The sequence below is a fragment of the Drosophila elegans genome, unplaced genomic scaffold (assembly GCF_018152505.1).
Source record: "Drosophila elegans isolate 14027-0461.03 unplaced genomic scaffold, ASM1815250v1 contig_149, whole genome shotgun sequence".
NCBI lineage: Eukaryota > Metazoa > Arthropoda > Insecta > Diptera > Drosophilidae > Drosophila > Drosophila elegans.
This window is the reverse complement of record NW_024545513.1, coordinates 8948111-8972981: the sequence shown is the minus strand read 5'-3', so window position 1 is coordinate 8972981 and position 24871 is coordinate 8948111. Positions and strand designations below refer to the sequence as shown.

General features: G+C 37.1%; 1 protein-coding gene and 1 long non-coding RNA gene across 7 annotated transcripts in view; both read right to left on the bottom strand.

Annotated features, from left to right (window-relative positions):
* LOC108136641 (tyramine beta-hydroxylase) overlaps positions 1 to 14434 on the bottom strand; it is a 32883-nt gene extending 18449 nt beyond the window's left edge. The window contains exons 1-2 of one of the 3 annotated variants that reach the window (XM_017257960.1): positions 14227 to 14434; positions 10211 to 10552 (exon numbers count right to left, since the gene is read on the bottom strand). In XM_017257960.1, coding sequence (XP_017113449.1) covers positions 10211 to 10442 — 232 coding nt within the window. In that variant the 5' untranslated portion in view covers positions 10443 to 10552; positions 14227 to 14434. The remainder of the gene's footprint in view (positions 1 to 10210; positions 10553 to 14226) is intronic. The other 2 variants (XM_017257962.1, XM_017257963.1) reach the window with 2 other exon arrangements.
* Positions 14435 to 16415: 1981 nt separating this feature from the next.
* LOC108136412 lies at positions 16416 to 20900 on the bottom strand. Of its 4 annotated transcripts, none has more exons than XR_005977956.1 (4): positions 19996 to 20900; positions 19457 to 19808; positions 16608 to 17085; positions 16416 to 16529 (listed from the first exon to the last, which is right to left on the bottom strand). It is a non-coding gene; the product is annotated as an uncharacterized LOC108136412 (long non-coding RNA). The 4 variants fall into 4 exon arrangements; XR_005977957.1 differs by having other exon boundaries at positions 16416 to 17085; positions 19996 to 20170; positions 20266 to 20900; XR_005977958.1 differs by having other exon boundaries at positions 16416 to 17085; positions 19457 to 19922.
* Between the last annotated feature and the right edge of the window lie 3971 nt (positions 20901 to 24871).

Genomic DNA, 24871 nt, shown 5'->3' with positions numbered 1-24871 from the left:
AATAAATAAATTGAAATAAATAGATAATAAATAAACAAAGGCAAGCACAAAAACTAAAATAAATCAAGAATTATTGATTTAGGTTAGTAGACTTACAAGTTAAACAAAATCTTTAATATTTATTTGCCTCTTTTTTGCGCATACACAATTTGCATTCAACTTAAATATTGATATGGCAATAATGCTTAAATTAATTTTTTCATGTCGTCATCATGGGCATTTGCTTAAGATGAAGCTAAATTATTACTCATACGCAGTGTTGCCCTGGCGTCATATGTTCGTTTGTATTTGTGTAAGTTTATGTGTAATACATTTAATGCCTGAGACTTTTTAAGATTATTTCTAAATTAAAATAATGCAAAAAATACTTCCAATATGTTTTTTTTGTTTTATCAATCATACGCAGTGTTGTACTGCTTTGAGCAATTAAATATTTTTAGCTTAGCATTTACTAACTTCATATTTTAATTGAAATATTTCAATACTATTCCAAAAGCGGCATCTTAAGGTAGATAAAAAGAATATACCCAGGCATTTTCGAAATATCTTTTAGCCATGGCGAAGACGAATAAGCGGCTTCGCGAAGCGGCTAAGGAAAGACATGGCCAGAACGAGAACGGAGGGAAGGCTGGAGAAGGCTAAGAAAAGCAGCAGCCAAGTGCCCACAAATACATTCAAATTTAATTGAAATACAAATTGGCAGCTTTTGTTGCCAATCGTCCGCATAAAACTCAAGCAGAAGTGGAAGCCGAAGCGAAATAACAAAGCAAATAAACAAACAAAACGGGCAAGGGAAAGGACTAAGGACGAAGGACGAAGGACAATGAAATTCTGCAAGTGGAAAGCAATTTGAATTGAATCTAAATATTTATGCAGCAGTTGGAGAAAAATAAATGAAAAGTTGCTTATGAAACGCTGCTCACAAAGAGCCGCTAAAGAAGAAAGTACGCAAGCAAACTCAGAGTAAATAAAGACTGCGCATTAACCGATCCGTGTTACCTGGTAAATATTAAGGTCAAAGGTATCAAATACCCAGTTACCATTTCCCATTTAAATCGAATTTCATTCAAGGGCGAATTTCACTCAGAAAATGAGTTCTGACGTTCTGAACAAATCACTAATGGAAGTGCCAAGCAAAAGGCACGACAAGAAAAACAAAAATAAAAACTACAAAGAAATATATTTAAAAGGGAGGGTTTTTAGCGCATCTCCGACTACACAATGTGACACAACTTAAATTTATATTCAATGGCCACTGCACAACGAACTCTCAAAATAATTACGATATCAATAATTCTTATATTAATAATTAAACTGTTCTGTGCACTGTGTTATTAAGAATTATTTATTTACGATGCAATGCGGTCAAGTATTTGTTATTAATTAATGCACTATGAGCACTAGAAATTAAAACAAGCCAATAATAATTATACAAATAAATAATGACAAAAGGTAAGATAAGCAAACATTTTGTAAAGCCCGCTTTGTGCAACTATAATATAAGCAAATTGTAACAAAACCCGCAATTGTAATGACTGCAAAATGGTTTTGAGCCCTATCACTCATACGCAGTGTTGGTTGGTTTCAAAAAAGGTTTGGTTTTAAATTTTGTAAGACTTTCAACAACATTTAAAAGCAGTTTTACATTTATTTACTTTCATATAAATTCCTGCTTTTAATATTGATGAAAACAATTTTCCAAGTCAATGAAAAACCAATCCCAATAGCCGCAAAAAAGATAAAATCACTGGACGCTATGCATCCTCAAAATATCGCTTAAAATAACACTGAAATATATCCTTTTTCAATATCTTAAGCCGCACTGCCAAAGCTGTTATCCCTACCATATCGCCATTTTTCTACCCAGCTCGCCTTCGTTTTAATGTTTGTATACAAATAAGATCAAGTAGGATTTGGCCCTGGGGCGATGGAGCAAAGTATCTACTGGATTGCATTCCGTGAAGGTCCCGCGGATGGCAACGCCCACGCCCACGCCCCCCGCCCACTCCCACCCCAAGCAACCCCTTCTGGTCATCTTAAATCGCATTAAAGTTTCCCAGCCACCATCAAAGTCAGTCAGTCGTGGTCTCTTAAGAATAACATCGACATCCTCACGTACGCACACATATGGCTTAAGCTGCATCAAATGATTTGCCCAATTTAAATTGCTGGCATAAGTATCTAAAGTCCGGTTCAAAAAAGGAGCACTGATTCTTTTTTTTCTTTCTCTAGATTTTATATATTATATTTATAAATATTTTTATAGATTTAAAAAAATTGTAATTAACTAAAGCTAATAGCGAAGAGTATAAAATGTTACGCTTACCTGCAAAATCTATATTTTACTCTAAGTATTATTACATATTATACATATATAATTCGATTTTTAAATAAAAAATGTTTTTGGCCACTGATATTTTTATATATATTTTATAACTTTAGATTAGACATACAATTTTCGAAATTCGTAATGTGCTCTTTAGTATTTTGAACGCAGCTGTAGATTCGTATGCACACAGGCATGCTTAGCATGGATTTTTTTCGGGGGGATCTGGGGGCCAACAAAACATTTCGATTCCTTCACTAACTGGAGCAAATTCAAAGAAAATTTCCCTCAACGGCTTTGGCTTGCTTGAGCGCACTTCAAGTGGCAAACACACACTCGAGTTTTCACCACACACAGACAGCACACACACACACACACACACACACGTAAAGCACACACGTGTTGCAGGAAAAATCCTGGGAAATATAAAGCGGAAAAGTGGGAACGGAAAGTGCAACAGAAAAACTAGCGACGCTTAATAAAGCCACGCGGAGCGGAAATGAGCGTGTAATGTAAACGGAAATGCGTTGAATGACGCCATATTTGTTTGGGTTGCGAATAGGGGATTGGTTTTGCAATTGAAATGGTGCTCCAGCTTGGGGACACCAGCAGTCGCACTCGTCCAGTTATCCTAGCTATCCCCGCCCCCCCGAGCGGCGACAAAGTGTTAAATTGTGTTCGCCAAAGAATGACAGAATGCTGGGAAGACAACACAGATCGGGGGAATTCCCATTTTGTGTCAGTGCTGCAGGCAATCCCCTTGGCACAGTGGAGCCATTATTTCGAAATCGGGGAGCTTAATATCTCCCATTTATTTTTATTAGCTGGTTATCAACAACCATTAACAATAAGTGTCACCCAATAATTTTTAGAGATGGCTTTTGCCTTTGTCGATCAATGCTTAAAATCTAGTATTTTAGTTTTCGTGTTTTGGATTGTTTAAAGACACCTATTTAGTTCGAGGAGAAAATAGACTAGTTTGTTGAAATTGAAAAACAAGCTAAAGTAAATTGTGTTATGTAAAATTCTAATCAATATATGTATATTAATGTAAGAAAAACAATATTAGAAGTCTGATATTTATTACCTAACTTTTTTAAAAGAGAACATTTTTCAAATTCGTAATTTTAAGTTGCATTGACTTTTTAAAGAAATATAATGATACGTCAAAAGTCAAGTATATATGTTAACCTAATTAAAAATGACAAAATCAAAGTTTAGTTGTTTTAGCTGTTTAAACCACTGTGCGCACTGCACTCGAGGGACTCAGTTGTGCAAGTGTGTGAGCAGGACATACATCATTGGTTATTTATTGGTTTCCACTAAATAAATCGAACTGAAATTGGCAAACGTCGCAGAATGGCCATCATTGGCCTCTCCTGACCCCCTGACCCTCTGACCAGCGACCCCCGCCGCCCCTTCTGTCGTGCGATATCCGTACGTATACGTACGTATAGTATGGTACTCCTCACGTAAGTCCCGGACATATATACGGGTTGCCACCGAAAGGCGACACGAACATCCGAAAGTTTTCCCTTTGGCCGGGCACCAAACTCAAGTCAAGTCACTCCAATAAATGTTGGCCAAAGTTTTTGCCCCGCTTTGGTTCGAGTTTATTATTTATTCAGACAACTTTTCACTCCGACACCAAATCCCAATCTATGTATATGTCCCCCTTTATTAGAGCCATATGGGCCTATGTATCGCATATCTATATATGTACTATATAATGTACATATATAAGGGAGTATCTCATTAGCTGTTCGGGTTGCTCTTAGTTAGCGGATGATTTGCCCGATTGTCAACTGATTGCAGTGGCACCAAAGTAGGCCCAAAAAGGTCGCTAGATGAGTGGGCCAAAACATGCCACCCAAATACAAAAGCACCTGCTGTTGGCCGGAAAATTTACTGTCAAGGGGATTTGGGGGGAACAAACGATGCTGGCGATAAGAAAGGTAATAACTTTTAAAATCGCTTTGGGCCACCTTGAAAGTGGCAGAAACAGGTGGGGTGACCCATTCACCCGCTTCGCTTTTGGCCAAATCATTTGACATTATGTTCGGAGCTGATTAGATAACTGTTTTGTAATATTCACAATCTGCGGCATTGATAAATGAAGCAGATTAGCATAAATAATAAAGTCATATTCAGACGGCTGACATTATCGGTAAATGTGTTTTATTGATCTTAAATCAATAGACATATAAATTGTGTTTTATTGATCTTCGCTTAATATACAACCATGCATATATATAGATAAATAAACAGTTTCACAAAAATATATGCATAAATCTTACGCAGTCAGTGCCAATTAAATTTTCATAGCATATTTTATCACGCAGTTGTTGGTCATTTTGTGTTTTGATATAAATTAATGACATGTTTATTTCTATTTAAATGTTTATTTTATACCCTGGAAAGAAGAATTTTAATCGTGTATATAATGGGAATTATAAGTCGCTACTTAATCTTGAATAAAAATATTTTTCATGACTCCAATTTGAGTACAGAATTTTTTTTAAATTTGTATTCGTTTATGAATTAGTTTAAAGGTTTTATGCGTGAAAATTATTTTATCATAACATTGACTTATAAGCAAGGAATTTTGTTTCGTTAAGGTATTCAAACATATAAGTTTTTAAAGAATACATGCATACAGAAATTAAATTTGCCTAATTTCGAATATTTAAAGTTTATATAACGGAGAATTCAACTCTTTGCCGTTTTTCATCTGTTAAAAATCTCAGAGAAATCTTGTGCTCTCCTTCCAAACGCTTAATTTTCCAGTCAAGTCCAGTCAGCTTAATGCCAAGCAGTCGCGAAACAACAATAAGAATAACAACGACTACAACAACAATGCGCCAGGAGAGCAACAACATAAGCGTAAGCACTTTGCACTCAACAAAAGTCTCCAAACAAAAACAACAACTAAATCAACACTAACAAGAAAGAAAGCAAACTTCGGCAAGCCGAAGTTCATATACCCTTGCAGCTATTGCAAGAATTAAACATTTTTGAAAACATAAAAATTATGATTTACTTTCGTATATGTTTAAAAACATTGAAGCTATGATGATTTGCAGCCCAATTATTTGATAGTTATTTTATATATTTTTATTATTTCTAAGGGAGCTATATGATATAGACGTCCGATTTTGATAAAATTTAAACCATAATTCTGAAATATTTAACCATTGCTATATGTCGAAGAACTAAACAAAAAATTAAAAAACAGAAAAGTTATAATTTTTTTTCATTTATTTTTCCGATTGTTCCTATGGGAGCTATATGATATAGTCGTCCGACTTTGATGAAATTTAAACCGTAAATCGGAAATATGTAACCATTACTAAATGTCGAAGAACTAAACAAAAAATTAAAAAACAGCAAAGTTATAATTTTTTTCATTTATTTTTCCGATTGTTCCTATGGGAGCTATATGCTATAGTCGTCCGATTTTGATGAAATTTAAACCGTAAATCGGAAATATTTAACCATTACTAAATGTCGAAGAACTAAACAAAAAATTAAAAAACAGCAAAGTTATAATTTTTTTTCATTTATTTTTCCGATTGTTCCTATGGGAGCTATATGCTATAGTCGTCCGATCCGGCTCGTTCCGACTTATATACTACCTGCAATAGAAAGACAACTTTTGGGAAAGTTTCATGCAGATAGCTTTAAAACTGAGAGACTAGTTTGCATATAAACGGACGGACAGACGGACAGACGGACAGACGGACAGACGGACAGACGGACAGACGGACAGACGGACATGGCTAGATCGACTCGCCTAGTGATGCTGATCAAGAATATATATACTTTATAGGGTCGGAGATGTCTCCTTCACTGCGTTGCAAACTTCTGACTGAAATTATAATACCCTCTGCAAGGGTATAAAAACAGAGCAGGGTATTAAAACACAACAACAAAGACGACGAGAGTCAAGCGGCGAGTGAAAATGGAAGAGAGGGGCAAATGAGATGAAGAGAGTGAGCTAGAACTGCAGCTGAGCACATAAACCAAGAACAATTCAGGCAGAGAAAAAAATAATATAAACAACAAAAACAAAGTTATGCTCAAACAAAGGCTCAAAAGGGGGTGAGTTACGAAAAGGGGGGCCTCAAAGCGCCCAGCTAAACGCTCGTAAAGCTTTCAATTAAAATTAATAAAAATTAACGCGAATTAAATAAACACCGACTGGGTTCAGTAGCAGTTGACCAGGACAGGTGCCACAAAAGAAACAGGTACAAGTACAGGTACAACACAACAGGGCGACAGAAAAACTCCAACGGGGGCAGGGGAAGAATTTAATTATCCTCCCACAATCGATTGGTGGATTTTTTTTTAAAAGCTTAAGAATTGTATGTTTTTAAGTAAAACTTCTATTTTCATTTTCAAAATTACTATAATAAAGTGAAAAATAATATAAATTTATGGGGAAAGCCTTTAATTTTTTTCATGATCATTTTACAAAACTAAAATAAATGTATGCTCATTATCAAACATTTGTTTAGAATTTTATTTAAAAACCAATTTGTTATGATATCATAAGACCGACAACTATTTTAGCTTTTTGTACACAGAAAAATAAAATTTTTTTATGCTTATTGAAATACTTTTGTTTACTTAATTTTTTAGCAACGAGCGAAACTGTTTTGCATACAAAACATAAAATGAGCAATAATATCCAAAATAATATATATATTATTATATATTATTTTATTAAAACCTATTTGGGAAATTAAATTCAATTGGTAAAATTTCTCTGACACAACGAATCATTATCTTTTGCGCCGCGTGCCGAATAGTAAATTGATTTTGCAATTATGAATAGTTTTTTGTTATACTAAATTGAACGTCTCTTGTGGCAACAATTGAAGCTTTAATTGCCAGATTTACGTTCGTGAATAAACGTAATTATTTTCAACAAAAATTCAATCAAATCTACGTTTGCATAAATGGGGTTATACAAGTCAAATGCAACTTTGAAAGCTCAAGGGATCGGGATAAAAAAAGGGAGCCGAGCAATATGTAACACGCATCCGGTTACGTGATACGTTTAACGTGACATTCGCATCCTCCGTGGATGTCTGTCTGTGACACATTAACCTGGAACGGAGGACCGGACAATCGGACAAACGGAGGAGGAGCAGAAGCACCCACTGTCCGTCCAGTGGATTATATAAATTGAATTGTTTGGTACAACATGGCCCTGGCCATTAAGCAGGAAGCTAGAGCGGAACCGAGAATATATACATACATATGTGCGTGTGGATGGCGTATAGAAGGTAAGGATAAGGGTTTGCGGACGGAGAAAATCCCGGGAGCTCCGGGACATGGCGCCGCGCTGATCTAAAGCCCTCGTAAGCCGGGCAATCGACAGACATAAACTTCGAAAAGGAAAAAAAGGAAAAGTAAAGGCAAGTGATTTTACTGGAGCTTCTTGTGCCTTCGGTTTTGTCAGTTCCTTATGGATTTATGAGGCCCAACCGTCGAAGGTAAGTAAGTGGAGAAGTCCGCTCGCACTAATCAGACACTTATGTCGGATTTGGGACGTCCGATGCCCAAGAAGTGCCCACACATCGGATACGTAATTTGAGCTGCTGTTCATGGAAAACGGAGCAGAAGGACGACATAAAAATAACAAATTATTTTGCTTATTTCGTTGTTTACGGTTCGCATTCAAATTTTGTTTTATGGACATTCGATGGCCAATACGAAGGAACATATAACGTTTCATCTGCATACATACAAACAAATACAGTCGGAAAAATGGCACTTATGTTAGATTCCAAAAGAATAAAAGACTTTAAGCTAGGAATTTTATGCTAGTAAGCTTAAGTTCAAACGTCGAGGATTATAATGTCTTTGCTCAAGGTTATAAAATCCCAAAACATTAATCTTTCACCACAAAGAGATTGACAGTCTAATACCAAAAAATAGACATTCTTAGAATTTGCTTCACATTTTTGAAACATTTTGTTTTCCAGTGAAGTATGTGGAGCATCAGCTAGGATGGCCATTAAGAATGTTTGTCCCATTTATGATTCATGAATGCTCTTTGTTGCTGTCATCGGACCAATGAACTGTCATCAAATAGCTGGCGTAACTTGAGCATCAATTTGGACTTGTTGCCTTCAATATCTGGACATTCCAAGAGTTTACTTAACATGGCTTCAAGAGTATCGAGTAAATGGATTGTTGATGTAGGGAAAAACTAATGAAAGGTGAATTTACCATTACAAGGAATCCAATTAGTTAAGCTTTACAGGTTTGACATATGGACTTCATTAGAAATTCTTGAATTAAAACCCACTGAGATATTTGTATCAAATTGTAAAAATCACTTCGATTTATGCATAAAAATTCCTTTTTTTTTAATTATATAATTTAGATGCATTTTATTTCAATAATCTATTTCTGATTTGCGCTTAAAAAATATCGATATGTAATCGTTTTAATCGGTGCAATCGATCCCAAATTATCTTTAATTTCTGTCCTGCCTTCTTAACCTTTAAATTGTTACTTTTCTTTAACCTTTTTATTCAATACAAATGGTTTTTCCAATTAAAAAGTTTAAAAGGCACTTAACGTTATTTAATTTCTTCGACTAACCAGTAATCGATCACTTATCTTCCTGTTCCTTCCAAATTTGCAAAGTTTTTATCGTTTTCGTCGCAACCGTATAAACTGTACCCCATTGAATCGACTATTGTGAGTGGGGATCTGCAAAACCATTCGCCCCATGACGTTGGCACACCTGCATTGACCATATTTCTTTCCCCGGTACACCTTTAGCCCGTTGCAGAATCCACCGTTTAGGTTGTGGGCAGTGGAGCGTCGAGGCAACCCAGTCAGCCGGTAAGGCAGTCAGACAGTCGGACAGTCAGCCAGTCAGTCAGTCAGCCTGTCAGCGCACAAATGGCGCCACAAATGTTTTGCTCTTTTTTCCCCAATGGAAGGATACATTTGTAACTTCTATTGATTTTTAATGCACGCTTTCTGTTCTGCCAGCCAAGGCGTCGTCGTCCCAGTCGTCGTATACGTTGTAGCAGTCGGTACTCGGAACTTGAAACAAGCCGCCAAGCCATGAACTTTACGAGGAAGCCACCTACTCAGAGCCAGACTCCTTCGTCCTGTTACGTCTCAATTTTAGCCATTCTGGGCTCTTCTTACAATTCTGCGGGCGTGCGGGTGGGTGCGAATTTTAATGCTTGTAGCTTCTGAGAAACAAACAAACATGTCACAGTCGAGAGAACTGGCCGCAAATCCACCGTACGCCATCTTCTTTGGCGATGCCATTGCCATTGCCCTCGCATCTCTCCACTTGATAACTTAATGCCCCACGCATGCTTCCATTCCACCACATCCACTTACAGGCACACACATACGCAATTACCCGTACACACGGACAGAGACTCATGCAGACAGACAGACAGATAGACAGACAGCCATCCATCCGGACGGACAGCTTTATAAACAACCAGACAAACAAGCAACCCACCTTGTCTTCCCGGAATGCCGCCTATGCATTTGCGTATTGATGATGGGCGCGTGAATGATTTGATTGATGACTATCGAAAATGTTTCGGTGATCGATAAGTCAGCAATAATGTAGTTTTTGAAAAGTAAAAGCCATGGATAACCCAATTATATTAGTTAAAAGTTATATTTTTTTAAGTTATGTTGCTTAGGTACGGTATGTTTTAAAAGAATAATAATTATTTTTCTTGTTTAAGAAACAGTTTTCAAACTAATTCAATTATAGATTGATCTTGGTGATCGATAAATTCGTAATATCATGGCTTTTATCTATTTATGGGTGCTTTTTATATACATAGGTATATTGATATTTTTTCAGATATTTATGCTTCTACTTACGGTTGGAATAGGCGCTCAGTGGACGCGTGAGGAGCGTGGCCATCATGAGCAGCAGCATCACTGGCAGCAACGCCGGCGAACGTCCTTGGAACACTTGTTTTTGCTTTTGGTCCTGATGGTGATAAGCCTGTTGTTGTTGCCGCTGTCGCTGTCGCTGCTGAAGTTGTTGCTGTTTTTGCTGATGGGGCCAACTGCCATCTTGACTGCTCAACTGCAGCGGCATTTTAAGCATTTTTAGCAGATTGCCGGAGTTGCTGATCAGTTTTTGATTTCGTTTATCGTTTCTGGGATATCGTTTATCGCTAATTGCCAATGGTTTCGAGTTATTTGCTATTGTTGCTGCTGCAAATGTTGATGTTGCAAAATCATTGATAGGGGAAATCCATTTATTTGGAAATGAAATTGGTGATGTGTTTACATGAAATCACACATCAAACGAAACCGAAAATAAATCAAACTTTAGGAGTATATGGACTTTATATTACGCTTTGCTTAGAAAGTTCACGAGGAATACTTTCTTTGTGTAAAACATGTCATCGCTATATTTAAATTTCATATTTTCTTCCAATATGAATCTACTCTTCAAATTTGTGTATTTCAATGTTGTAACTTATTAATATATACGATGTCGGTCTGAAAAAATATATATTATTTTACGCTGAGTTTTAAAAAACACGATTATCTTTAATTTAACAGACCCAAATTTGATTTGCGAATAGCGGGTATAACAAAACAAAACCGTGTACAATTTAAATCAAACAATTGACGGATTTGAGCTTGACAACAACAAAATTGTAAGCACATAATAAATGTTTACACGTTCATTGTATTGTATTTACATGACAAATTTATCTGGCGCCATCGACGTGATGGTTAGGATGGGGAGGGGGTTTATTATATTGTAAATTGGGTGGAGTTTATGTTGGTCTGGGGACGAGTGGTTGGTGCTGTTCTGATGGCCGCTGGGCGAATTTAATGGGCCTGCCTGCATTTACAATTTTCGTGGCGTTGCTCTTTGCAACAGCACCTCGTTTTACGACTCGTCGGACTTCTTGCACATCCTTCAACTTGTTCCGAAAAAGTTTTCAACGTGCCACCATCACAGCGGCGACGTGTAACTCACTTTCACCCACCCACTTTCGCCCCTTTAACAGCCTTGGAAATCTGGGTACATAACGCCGGATTTGTCGGGCATAAATGGCATTAATCAGTTTGCGGTTTACTTTCCCAAGTCATCCAACTTCTTGGTTGGAAAGTAAAAGTGCCAAAGTGTAACTTTATCGTTTAGGCAAGTTGCATATCGAAATCTGCAGGCTTTACTGAAAGCATCCGTTTTAAAATTTGTTAAACTTCCAAACTAGTTTAAATTTCTCTCTATTTTCGCTATAGAGCAAGAATACTTTTTGTTCTTCTAGTAATTCCTGTTAAAAAAAATACATTCTTAGTACTATTATTTGCCTAAATACTAAAGCTATTTTATAAATTAATGTCTTTTCCATTACACAAACTTGGCATTGAATACAAAGGTTTTTTTTCTGAGCAAAGTCATTTAGAACCATGTATAAGTTACAAAACTTTAACTAAACTTTCCTTTTTGGTCTTATATTTGTATGGAATTCCCTGAATGTAGTTTTCATTTCAACAGATTGGTATTTGTAGCAGATTAAATAACACAAGAGCATTTCTAACGCCTTTTCTGCAGAACCTAGAAATTTTCAATTAAACGTCTGTCGGAAAAAACCAGACTTAGAGGAATACAACTGTCCAAGGAAGTTTCCAACGAAATAAGAAGATGTTGGCAAGAAATATCATAACCGAATTGCAGTGCGAATCGAGTTAAGTATTTATATTGCAAGAGTAAATAATATTAATGACATGTTACAAGATATTGGTTTACATGAACCGCACATAAATATTTAACACGTTAATGATTTATATGAAGTACTATTAAGTATTGGCTCTGAAATGAAATTGTTTCCTGAATATTTCTGTTAAGAGGTAAAAGCGGCAGACACTTTGCTTGATTAAAATTTCAAACCACACGAACAATTTATGTTGCGCTGAAGCATATATTTAAACCAAGTGAAACTCATGTAGAAGATGAATTAAGTTATTTAAACGGCTTAACTTATGCAAAATTGCTCTTTATCTCCTTGAGTATCGTATCGTTTTCTTTTGTGAAAAGTATTTTGGCTGAGGAATCCGCCAAATTAGCTGCTGTGAATGAACTTTGGCCAATGAATACCCATGGAGCTGAGCTACACAAACCCAAAACCGTGCCACGTTTAATCGGCTTGCGGGGTATCTGCGTATTTGCTGTCAACTCGGGCATGAGTTAAGCAATCCTCGAGGCATTAAGTTTGCCCTGCGGTTTTTTAGACCAAATTGAAAACGAATTAAAATGAAATTTCAAACGCTTTGTGCCAAAAGTTTTAGCCAGCTTCTCTGCACCGCGCCACACGCCGAAATACTTTGCCAAAGTACTTAAATTCCTTCTTTTTTTTAAGCAAAACTTGAAAAGTTCTGCACGAGTGTATAAAAAGGTTTTTTCATTGCGTTCTATCACTAGAGAATGCAATTTCCATTTTGATTGGTTTATCAAATAGCACCACTCACTATGGTGAGGGATTTATAAGCTTTCCTACTTTTTAGCAGTTTACCTGTAACTAGTTTTTTGCATCAATCAAAACTATTATATTAAACACCTTAAAAAACGGCAACCCTCTTTAAAGTCATAAAAGCGTTCTTTTTAAATACGCATTAACAGTCAAAAAGCTTACAACTCGCAGGATTTGGGCAAAAAATATATTTTTATGAAAAGTGTCAACGTATAAAGAGTTCCAGACGTGCTTTTAATTTTAATTTTCATTTGCTTCGCTGGAGCCTCAGACGTTTTACGATTTTCCCCACTTTGCATTGTTAAGTGCAGGAGTGTCAAATTGACAGCAGAAAGTGCTAAAAACATAAATGTTTAACGCAGGTGCTTCCCCCCCCGTCCAGTTGTTTGAAATATGCTTGTATAAAAGAACGAAAAACCATTTTTTTGTTCGGTTGACTGGGGGCGGTGCTAACATGGCTGATAATGGTAAATTTTATATTGATATCACGAACTGCACTAAATCATCAATTAAATGATTTTATGATGCCATTTTGGGTGTTTTTTTTCCCCAGGCACTTTCCATTGCGGTTTCTGTTCTATGTATATCTCTTGCCCCGTCCTCTTTTGTTTCCTGTCGGATCTGCTTTTTGTGCTACAGTTAAAATTCCATAAAAAGAACCTTCCTAACCTGAAATTTGATTACTGAAATTTCGAAATAAATTTATGCTATTTTTTAATTAATTTTTGAAACCAGGTTAAGACTGAATATATTTAAGACAAAATATGTAGAGCTAATAAAATTCGAAATTAATTTTTTTTGGTGCACCCAAAAATGTAGTTTTCAAAGGAACTTAACAAAAGTTAAGTACCAGCAAACATTACCAATATGTTGTTGAATGAAAGTTTCATGTTATATTTAATATTTAAGTTTGTGATAAAAGAAAAAAAAAGGTAAGAGAAAAGAAATCACGACCCTAACGATTAAAAAATGAAGTAAGTTTCCTAGTGCCGAAGCATTCGCGCTTTAGTTTTGGTAAATTATATGAGGATCAGCTTCTGCAATATCTTTCATAAGTTTAAAGGTATATTTCAAACGGAGGTTTTACTTGGGGAAGTTTGCCTGTACTTTAATTTTTTTTTTTTTGGGCAACACCTGCGGCCATTTTGCCGCGACCAAGATGCTAACGGTAATGGAGAGACTAACGGCAACAGCAAATGGCAGCAGCAAACACCAACTCGACGGAGCGACGGAAATGCAACACTTTTCCTCTTACGCTTCCGTTTTTGCAAATTCCCGTTTGTTTTACTAGCTTTTGTTCCTGTTATTTCTTGGGCACTGTTTGAGCAACAACAAAAAAAAACAGAAAATAATGTGGAGCACAGAAGTGCAAAAAAAAGGGGGAACACAGGGAATTACCAACATCAACACAAACACAAACAAAGCACCCGCCGGATTTATAATGGCAAAGTAAACAAGCTTACGAGTCGCGCGCGACTTTTGTCCCGTTAGTTGGCTTTTTGTTTTTGCGCGCGCTTTTTTTGGCGCGCTACGCTTTGCTGGGACTTCAAGAGAGAAGTCGCGCGGGGAGAGAGCGAGAGTGAAAGTGGAGAGCGTCCTACGCCAGCCGAACGCAGAATGCAGCCGACAGCGCAGCCATCAGCGGCTTTTATATGCGCCGCCAGCCGAGGACTCGTCATTCTTTCGTTTCCCTTCGGCTCCAGACTTCGGCTCCAGCGAAGGGATTGCAAGGGGAGTGGGTGGGGTGGCATGGGGAGGCGTGGGAGTGGGGGGAAAGAATCCGGGGGGAGAGGCTTCGGCTCGTTTAGCATATGTCTGCTGCCATCGACATGGGCATCACTGGTTCACGTGTGCGTGTGTATGAACAGTGGCGTTTAGGGCAATAGTTGCCTTGTAAAAAGCTTGTGGAATTAAGAAATTATATTCACCAGTTTAAACTGATTTATGATATTTTTTAAAAACATTTTTTCTTTTTTTTTAGGTATATTTAAGCTCATTAAAGTTTACTAAATGATTTACTGATTTTTTGAATGCAATCAAATGATTTAAATTATTAATTTACTAAAATCTAATAATTACTATGGACGAATAAAACGAACTAATTTAAATTGTCACATTTTAATAACTTTTATTATTAATAACAATGTTTGAGAACTAAATAACAATAAGAGAATGGTTTTTAATATTTGACAGGACCTGCCCTATGAGTATCAGTATGTATGTACCATTAAAAATAAAGTTCTAGCACTTAACCATTAAAATAAATAGTGCAATGCCTTATTTAAATCGAAATCTAAAGAGATTTAATGAAATAAAGTAATAACATTTGTTATTCCTACCTAAAGCCATTTTTTTTACTCCCCACGACTAGTTGCATGTCCTTGGCTGTAAGTAAGGGTTTGCATATTTGCTTTATGAATGTGTTTACCAGTAAACTTTGGCGCGGAAAAGAGACGGGAGGCTGGCGAAAGGAGAAAGGCGGTGGAGGGAGCGAGAGGTGCGTGCGAAAGTGCCAACACTCGCATTAATGACGCCAACAACAAAGGCAACAATTTGAATTGTAAGCCAGCCAACAGCTCAATTAACTATCCGCCCGACGGATTGTCCTTCCGTCCGTCCGTCCGACAGTCCGCTCGCCCCTGTTTGCCACCATGTTGACTTTCTCTCATACGCATAATTCCCATTATTTTGGCAATTACAAGGATGTAATGGCAATTGCATATGCTTGATATTATTTAACCCGTAAACTATGCCATCTCTTTCTGGCGCCATATGAAGGTAAATATGAAAAATGCACTGCAACGCTCTGGCATTGTCAGAATCTCAATTATTAATGCAGCATTTTGCATATGTACAGGTCAAATTCCAAGTGAAGAATTTTGTTATTTGTATCTCGAAAAGTATGCAATATATTTTTAAATGTCGTTCTTTTTCTCTTGTCCACAAAAGAACAACCTAATTAAAAAACAAATAAATATACCTATACATATGTACATATTTTAAGTTAAAAAAATTATTTAAAACTAAGTTAATACAAAACAAGTAAAATTTCCTATAGTCTTTTAAAAATAAAGAGCTCAACTTACGACTAGTTTTGATCTCTGGGCTTATATTATTAAATTACCCTGACTAAATCGTCGATTAAAAGCCATGCAGAAACATTGAAATGTAGACGTTTTTGGTTCCCAGTTTAAATCTAAACAAAAATTTATTGAGGTTGTCTTAAAACAGATTAATGTTCGAGATATGAAAGTTGGACTGTGCTTGTGTGTTTGCCAGCTGTGCATATGTTTGTTTGTGAGTTCTCCTCGTCGAGCAACATAAAATGAGCAGCAAGTAATTTACATGTAAACAGGTTAAGGGATAAAGTTCATCACATGTAAATGGATATGCCTGATTAATGGCAAATATAAGCGACACACAGGAACATCAGCACATGTGCTGCGGTCTGTGTTTATTCGCTTTTTGCCTGCCCTTTATTACATCCGATACTCTTGGTATTCAAGTGTCACCATAACAATCAGGGTTGAATTTATTTATTCACGATTAAACAAAAAAACTAAATTGACACATTTTGGTGCTGATATCTAATGTAGGAAATGTAAGCAGAGGAGCTTCTTCAATTATGCCATTTTTTTATGTTAAAGTTGTTTACTACAATTTCGATGATTTATTATTGTCCAAATGTCAGAAATCACCTTCTGAAATACCAGAATATATGTAATATTTTCTCATCATAACCCAACCAGTTATGGTTTGCTAAAAATTTTCTATCTTACGAGTAATTGCTTCAACTTTCAGCCAGGACCGTCGAACATTAAAACTTCAATCGCAGTCTCCTTCACAGGTGAACCACTCAAACTTGAACTTCCAGTCGGGGCTGCACATGCGGGCCAAATTCGATGCCAAGTTCTGGCCAAGATAGTAGTTTCATAAGCGACCTCAAACTGAACAGCTCAAACTTGAACTGCTTCCCCCTTCGCTTCGCTAGTGAGTTAAGGCGAGGTAATTGAGATGGATCTGGGATCTGGCCTGGTTGGCATCACATCCCACAGCCCAGATCCCAACATCCACATCCCACTTTACGCGGCTTCACGCATCAAACACACCGCACCTGACGCACTTTCCCGGACCCGGCTGCATTCCGTCTTGGGAATGTTGTGTCACCTGGCCGGAGCACGGGGAAATGGAAGTGGGGGTCTGACAAGCTCCGACATTCCTTCGATACCTCAAATTGGGTTGGTCCATATGTGTGCACTGGAAAATAAATAAGACATATGCATATTTAATAAATTGAAAATTATAAACTTAGCTCAAATTACAAATATATTATTTAAGGGTTTTTAATAAAGTGGCTAAATTGGATTTATAAAAATGTATGTTGAGGTTTTCCTTTCTTGTAAACAATTTCGTTCTAAATTATTTTAAGTATTTTACTTTTTAAACATTTTATTTAAAATTTTCTTAAAATTATAAATTTCTTTTTTTGTTTAACGTATAGTGAGGTTGTTTTTCTGTCGAAAAATGTTGTTCTTCATTTTTTCAAGTATTTTTCTATTTATATATTTTATTTAAAAGTTTCTTAAACTGCCTAATATGTTTTTTAATGTATGGTGATGCATTCTTTTTTTATAAACAATTTTTTATTTTTTATTTACTTTTTACTTATCTTAAGTAAAACGTGAAGATTTAATTTGGACCTTTGAAAATCACACGTTCCCAAAAGATATATTAAGAAAACTGAACAATAGCTAATAATCACAATACAGCTCCTTAAAATAAATACTATTTTTTTGCCAAGTGTGCTTAGCTTGTGCAGTTTGCATATATTTTGCATAGCTGGGATAACTTTGGGGTTCATTGACAATGGCCACCACCCAACAAAAACCCCCGCATTTCTCGCAGCCTCAAGGATTTTCGGGGAACATGTCTCGCATTTCACTTTCACAACTTGCCAACTGGCAAAGCAAGCTGAGATATAGATAAAGAATTCATGAATACATCCCGAGAAATGCAAGAGGGAGAAACAGACAACATATATATGAGCAGGGAAACGAGGAAAGACGACATCGAGGAGTCAGCGAACAATTTGTATTCAAACGATTTGAGAGCTCTCCTGAAAGTAACATCATTAAAAAATTCTCCATCGCCTTGAGTAGCTTGACTCGACTTCATTCTCAGGACCTTTTCTGCAAACCGGGAAAATCGCACCCCAGAGAACTTCATCATCTCATCCGTCCCAAATGGCGCCCACTTTCACTCACTTTCCCGCGGGAGCCATAGGAACTTTATTCAAATGCAATATTTCGTAAGCGGCCGAATCGTTGTAAAATTTATGTATATATATAGGCTGTGACATTCCGGCACAAATACCGCGTTTATGCTATAAAATTTTATGATTTTTAAAATATGCAGCAGGGAAAATTTGACGGACCAATTCCCAAAGCAATTTAAGCTGAAATAAATTTTGATTCAATGAAGGGCAGAAACTCTTTTAATTTTTTTTTTATGGATTTGGCAAGATTCATTTGACTATAATTATTGTAAGTAAAAATTCCTGTTTAGACATCAGAGTTTGAAAAATATTTTGTGTATGGTAATACTGATAATGAAATATGTTTGAAATATTTTTGAAATATTTACGATTAGCTGTTTTAATTCTCTCTTTTTTTATTTTATGTAAATATTAAGTGTTATTCCCTTGCCATTTGAGGACTTTCAAATGACATGATCAAAATGCATTTTTATAGCATACATTTAGGGGCAGGTCAAATTCGAAATGAAATGGATTTGCAAACTAAAAGCTGCATGAACGAAGCTGCAGAAAATGAAACAGAAACCAATCCGACCCCAAATCCAATCCAATCGAACGCTCGTTACCTTTTCCGCTGCCATTCCGATTCTGGCTGCAGGCTGTCAATCGAAGTTTACACGGGATATCGATACCTGCTTCCCTGGAATCAAATGGTAAGTAGAAGTATTGGCATGGGCCATGGGCCATGGGGCACGGCACAGGACTAGGAACTGAAACAGAAACAGAAACAGAAACAGAAGCCGGAGTGAATCCAATAGAAAGTTTCGCCTGCACCGCAGTAGCAGCAAAAGAGCCGCTGACTGGCAGCTCGGTTACATTGGTTCAGAGGGCTCACACGCAAAAAAATCAATATTATTGATCTTATCTCACATTATTTTGACGTTAATAATATTAATTTTGATATTAAGCAAAAAAAAAAACTAAAAACCTTAAATGAATTGTTCTATAAAACACCTTTATCATGAGTAACGACTTTTGATTTAAAATTATATTCGTAATTTTTAAAAACAATAATAATATGTTTATTTTCAGATTTGATCATCTATTTGATTTTTAGAAAATATTTTTTAAACTGTAAAATTGTTTAAAAAAATGCCAAATAGATTAAGTTGATATGCTTAAAAAAATCAAAGTGGTATTTTCGAACGTTCATAGCTTAAAGTTTTATTAGCAACAGAGATGATAAAAAAGGTAAAATCAATCCTATTACTAGAATACTGGCGGTTGCTAGTTTTATTTACAGAAGTTTCACTGTATTTACTTGACATCTACCATACAAGTTTTTATATGATATGAATTAAAGTTAAGTCTTACCCTGATTTCAAATCAATATTTTTTTATGTGCAAAAATTCCTGTGGCTCAGAGGTTGGGCGAGGGTCAGGTCAGGTTGCCATCGCTGCCAGGCAAATAGCTAAAACATTTTTGCCAGGTAACTTTTTAATTAAAGCTGGCAACGGCTCGGGGGGAACTGGTGCATCGGGCTCCCTCTCCGTCGTCATCATCATTATCATCATCGTATTCGTCATCTCATTGGGCAACAGTTAACAACAGCTTCCTCGATGGCCACAATAAAATACTTTTGCAACAGCAGCAACCACAAAACCTCCTTTGCGGTTTCATCTCGATTATTACAGTGGAAATTGGTTATATAAATATTGTATTATCCTGCAATTGGCAGAAGAAGCCTATCAGTTCCGAGTTTAATTCTTATATCTGCTCATCAAAAGCAACTAATACATTAGAAATTGGTCCAAAAAGAAAGTTTAGAATCGTCCGACTCTTGAAAAAAAACGTTATTTAAATGGCTTTTTTTGTGCTATGGTATTTGGTCTATGGTATCAAAATAACTTACACATTTTAATTCTCGTTAGCAATGTCCACTGTTCTCGTCCTTCATTCAGCTCGTTATTGTTATTGGGATTTTTGCATTTTATTCATAACTGTGTTGAAACCAATTCCAATTTATACAAATAAAATCGATTTCGTTTATGGTTGTGTGCATCTCCCCTTCATTTTTTTTTATGACTCTGCAGTTGCAGTAAGCAATTTTTAATTAAAAAAAAAAATTATTTCATATATTCGAGTAAATATTCCCGCAGCTAGGCGATCTCTTTACACTCACACGCCGGCAACTCCCTTTGCGATCGCCCACTCTCTCGCCGTCCCTTTCTTTTGCTGCCAAAATGTTAAATTATGAAAAGTCACAGGTTACCGTTGCTCTGCTGCCAGCAAAATAATCAAACTGCACAAACAACTCGACCTCATAAATAGTTAAGAGGCAGAGAAATGCGGAAAAAATAAAAATGTTATTCCTAGTCCCACATCCTGGAGGCCTGGAGGCGTCTATGTCCAACGTCCACTGGACTGAGTCAGCATCCTCCTTCTCCTTCTCCTTAGCTCTGCTCTCCAATCCTGTGCCTGTGTGCGTGCACAGATGCACATCTGTGTGTGTCCTCTGTCTGAGTCCCGGATCGCTGGCCCTTGCTGCTGCCTGTGTGGCCAGTTTGGCCTTTTTGCCGCTAAATCCTTTGCAATAGCAGTAAATATCAAAAGGAATACTGTTTTTTAATGCTGCTTTTTCCGACATACGCATTTTAAAAATTCGTTATTTTTAAATATTATTTAACACGATTTTCGCATTTTTTTATAAGGGGTTTCATCATGTCTATTTTCAAAAATTGATCAAAAATTAAATTTTTTACCATTAATGCCAGTTGAATGGCAAAATGTCAAAAAGTTTTAAGCTATATTCTTCAGGATTTTAAAACACGACTTATGACAATCGATAGAAAATTTAGTTACAAATTTAACATTCCATCATTTGACTACTATTTCCCAGGACTTTGATCAAAAATCGAAACTATAGTTAAATTAATATTTAATATTTAACTCTACACTTTTAAAAAGTGTACTATTTATTTTTCTGCTGAAATCTAACAACACTGACCGTTGTTCTTGGCTGTGGTTGTTGTTGCTAAATTGTTGCTTGTGCTGCTTCCATTTTTATTGCCCGGTGGCCACATGTGAGTGGAGCTCAAGCTCCTTGTTTACACTGTCCAAACTAATTGGATTGGCAGTTTGCAACGCAAGAAGGAGTCAAAGATATATTGCATGTAAGTATATTTGTTTTTAGCATAGACCTGAGCATCACGATAAGGATAACTTAAATGTGAATTTGGTCACACTGCAGCAGCATCTTTTCGTTCAGTTGGCAACCCTTTTTTCCAGAAAGCGAGTATCACAGAAAATTTAAAACCAGAACAAGTTTTATCAATACGCAGTTTTTAACCAAAAGGGGAATGTCCCCAAAAAATATATTAATTAAGTTTTCACTGTTGTTATCAATAACTAATAACTAATAACTGAAGAGCATGCTAAACATTGCCTGTGGATATGTACACAGAAATCTACAGTTTGTTTTTCAAGCGAAGGGAGACAATATTAACACGTTTAAAACAACCATTGCTTGCAAGTACATATCAACCGACACATGAAGGACCAAAATTGTTGTAACCACATGTAAGAAGACCAAAAATGAAAACATACATAAGCTGAACAGAAACAGCAAAACTCCTTTGGAAACTTTCTTTCCAACTTTATGCCAACCCATGTACAAGTTTTTAACGAATTTCTGCAAAGATAATCAACAGGATAAGCACAAAGTTTAAGTTTCAAATTCACACTTAAGTGCCAACCTTTAAAGCACACGAAGTGATGTGCCCTTTGAACTTTTAATGTAATTAGATGTTGACTATTTGTCGCAGCTGGAGGAATTGTAATTAATATTAATTTTGTAAGTATTGTCATAGACGCTTTGAGTACCAACTTTGTCAACTAAATAAGTAAAAGCTAAAGCTGATTTAGCTAAAGAAAATAACGTTAAATTTAAAAAATCTTTAATATTGCCGTATTTGCTAAGCTTAATGTGATCAAATTGCCGAATTCATTAAATCATCTACTTAATTGTTAACGACCTGAGGAATCGTGTATTTTTTAATTAAGTGAAAATTGTGTGAAGTTTTCGGTTAAGGCGCCTCAGACGGCAATTTAGTAAATTAGACCATCCACATGGCGGCTCCAGTCACTACCCCCACCATCTCAATTCCATTTTTTTCTGCTAACGAGCAGCGTTTGGCGGGGTCAGGTCGGCCATCCACTTGTTGGGCACGGGACTTGGTCATGGTTCTGGTCCTGGTCCGATGCAGCCGCCTTCAGTTGTCCTAACACAATTCGCTAAACAATAAAAATGCAAAAAGGAAATTGAAAGCCCCGAGTTGGAGCCATAAAGTTAGCGACTTTGGCAAACCGTTTTTCCAGCTTATGCATCGAAAAAAATCATATAAAATTAGCTTAATTAAGTGAATGTAAAACAAATGTATAGTTATTAAGGATGATACGAATTTGTTGTAGGAAAAGAAAATCATTTAATATTTTTCTACAATTTTTATAAAGTCATGAGGTATTTTAAAACTTTTTAAAAGCTTGTTTTCTTTGCTGGTATTCTGGTCACGATCTTATAACTATAGTTAAATATTATAACTTTAGAAGGAGAATTTGGCAAATATGTTTCGCTAAATACTTTCAATAAGATATTTTTAAAATATGAACGATAATTTCCGCTTGAGCAGGTTAGCCATAAATAAATAAATATACTCGTACTAGCATATGTGTCGTATGAGTAATTTTTATGGCAACTTTGAAAACTTGCTCCAGGTCTTAGCCTCAATTTAAAATTGTTTGGTTTTTAAATTCGATTTTTTATTGTTTATTATTGTATTTTTGCCTCTGTAAACAACTGCTTTTGCTACTTTGCTGCTGGCGACTTTGTTGCGAAATGTGCAGCCAGTATACGAGCTAAAAAAAAATCCGGCGGAGAAAGTTGCAGACCCGGATTGAGTTTGGGGGGGCAGTACGTCTCGTTTTGTTTCGTTTCGTTTGGTTTCATTTCGTTTCGTCACAAACATTTCGCAGCGTCGCTCCGTTTTAATGGCAACCCGGCCCTTTTGTTGCTTAATTGGCGGCCGGCCGAGAGTCCCGTCTGCACTGCCACAAATTGCCGGGCAAGTTGGCTACGTGCTGCCCCGGATTCCGGATTCCAAATTCCGTACCGATGGATTCAGTACCCTCCCTCCTCGTGCTCCTGGACTGCGCCTGATTGCCCAAGTCCAACGGCCAAAGTTGCATATAAATTTTCGCGCCGTGTTCATCTATCCCACGTCCACGTCCGTGTGCCATTTGCATTCCGCCATTGTCCTGCGCCAAGTCGTTTGGCCGGGCTGAATTGGATGCGATGGGAATGGGAATGGAGATGGGGATGGGGATGGGGATGGGGATGGGGATGGGGATGGGGATGGGGATGGGGATGGGGATGGGGATGGGGATGGGGATGGGGATGGGGATGGGGATGGGGATGGGGATCAGAGTGGGCTGGAATGACAAGGTGGATAGTGCAGGAGCAGTAGCGGGGGGAAATTGAGGTGGAGGCGGAGGCGAAGGCGGAGGTCGAGATGCCGACGTGGGTGTGTACTGGAGTTGCCCTACGTGTGTGCCATATAACTTGGCTGGCGTCATTGTCATCGTCGTTGTCCATTGTGCACCAAATGCAGTACGTAATCACAACAGCAGTGACGAAGCACAGTGGTCTTAAAATCCAGGATATCAAAACGGTCAGCAAATAAAATATTAAAAATTAAAAAACATTTTTGTGACAAAAAAACGTATAAATTATTTTATACATACATATTAATAAAAAGGATATTGACTTGTTTAAATTCCCCACTAATTTACAGGAAATAATAATATATTTCAAGTATCACAACAATAATATTAATAATATTAAAAGTGTTCTGCGCATATTTTTATTAAATAAATAATAAGTTCCTGACTAGAAATGAGCAAAGAAATGCTTATATTGAAGAATTCACGTTTTCTTAAAAATTACCCATTTATCTGAGACTATTATTCTTTTGTAAGATATGCGAATGGTTGAAAGCCGAAACAAAATAAACCTTTTGAACTTTAAATAATTTTACAAAGTACAAAAATATGCGTAGAACTGGACCACAGTGCAGCGACATCAAGAATGACAGCAACGAAACAATGTGGCAAATGTGCAGGGTTGGCTTTTGGTGGAGGTAGAGGTAGTACTGGTGGCAATGGTGGTTCCTACTTTTGCTGTCGTGGCAGAGGCTCTTTACTTCAGGGCCCCAACTAGGGGGTTACACAGGGGGGGGGGGGTGGTGTCAGGGTTCGGGTCCAGCCATTGCAGTTATGTCACATGGCTGACTTAATTCATTCATTTAGACGACGCTGACAATTGTAGGTGTCGGGTGTGCGCGCCCTCTGTCATTTCGTTTTTGTCAACGTCGTCGACGCAGTGCACCAAAGGACCGGAGATGGAAGGAGGGTTATGGATGGTACCAAAGATAAGTCCAGTCCAGTAACCACTCCCCGAAGTGGAGGGCATGGGGAGCCGGAGTGGAGAGTGGAGAGCCATTATGGCACCGACATTGTCAATGACTGGCGAATTATTATTGCCTGACGGAGGCAGTTGGTCGCCAACAAAGTACCCGCCCACTGCCACGCCCCATTGTTCCCGGGTGCCACCGAGTGCATATATGTGTGTGCTCCATCTTGTTATGACAGTTGGCACCAATTTTCGCACACGTTGCAGGTGCCTACTGGCTAGTGGCTACTGGCTACTGGCTCGTGGGCGTTGCAATGTGGCA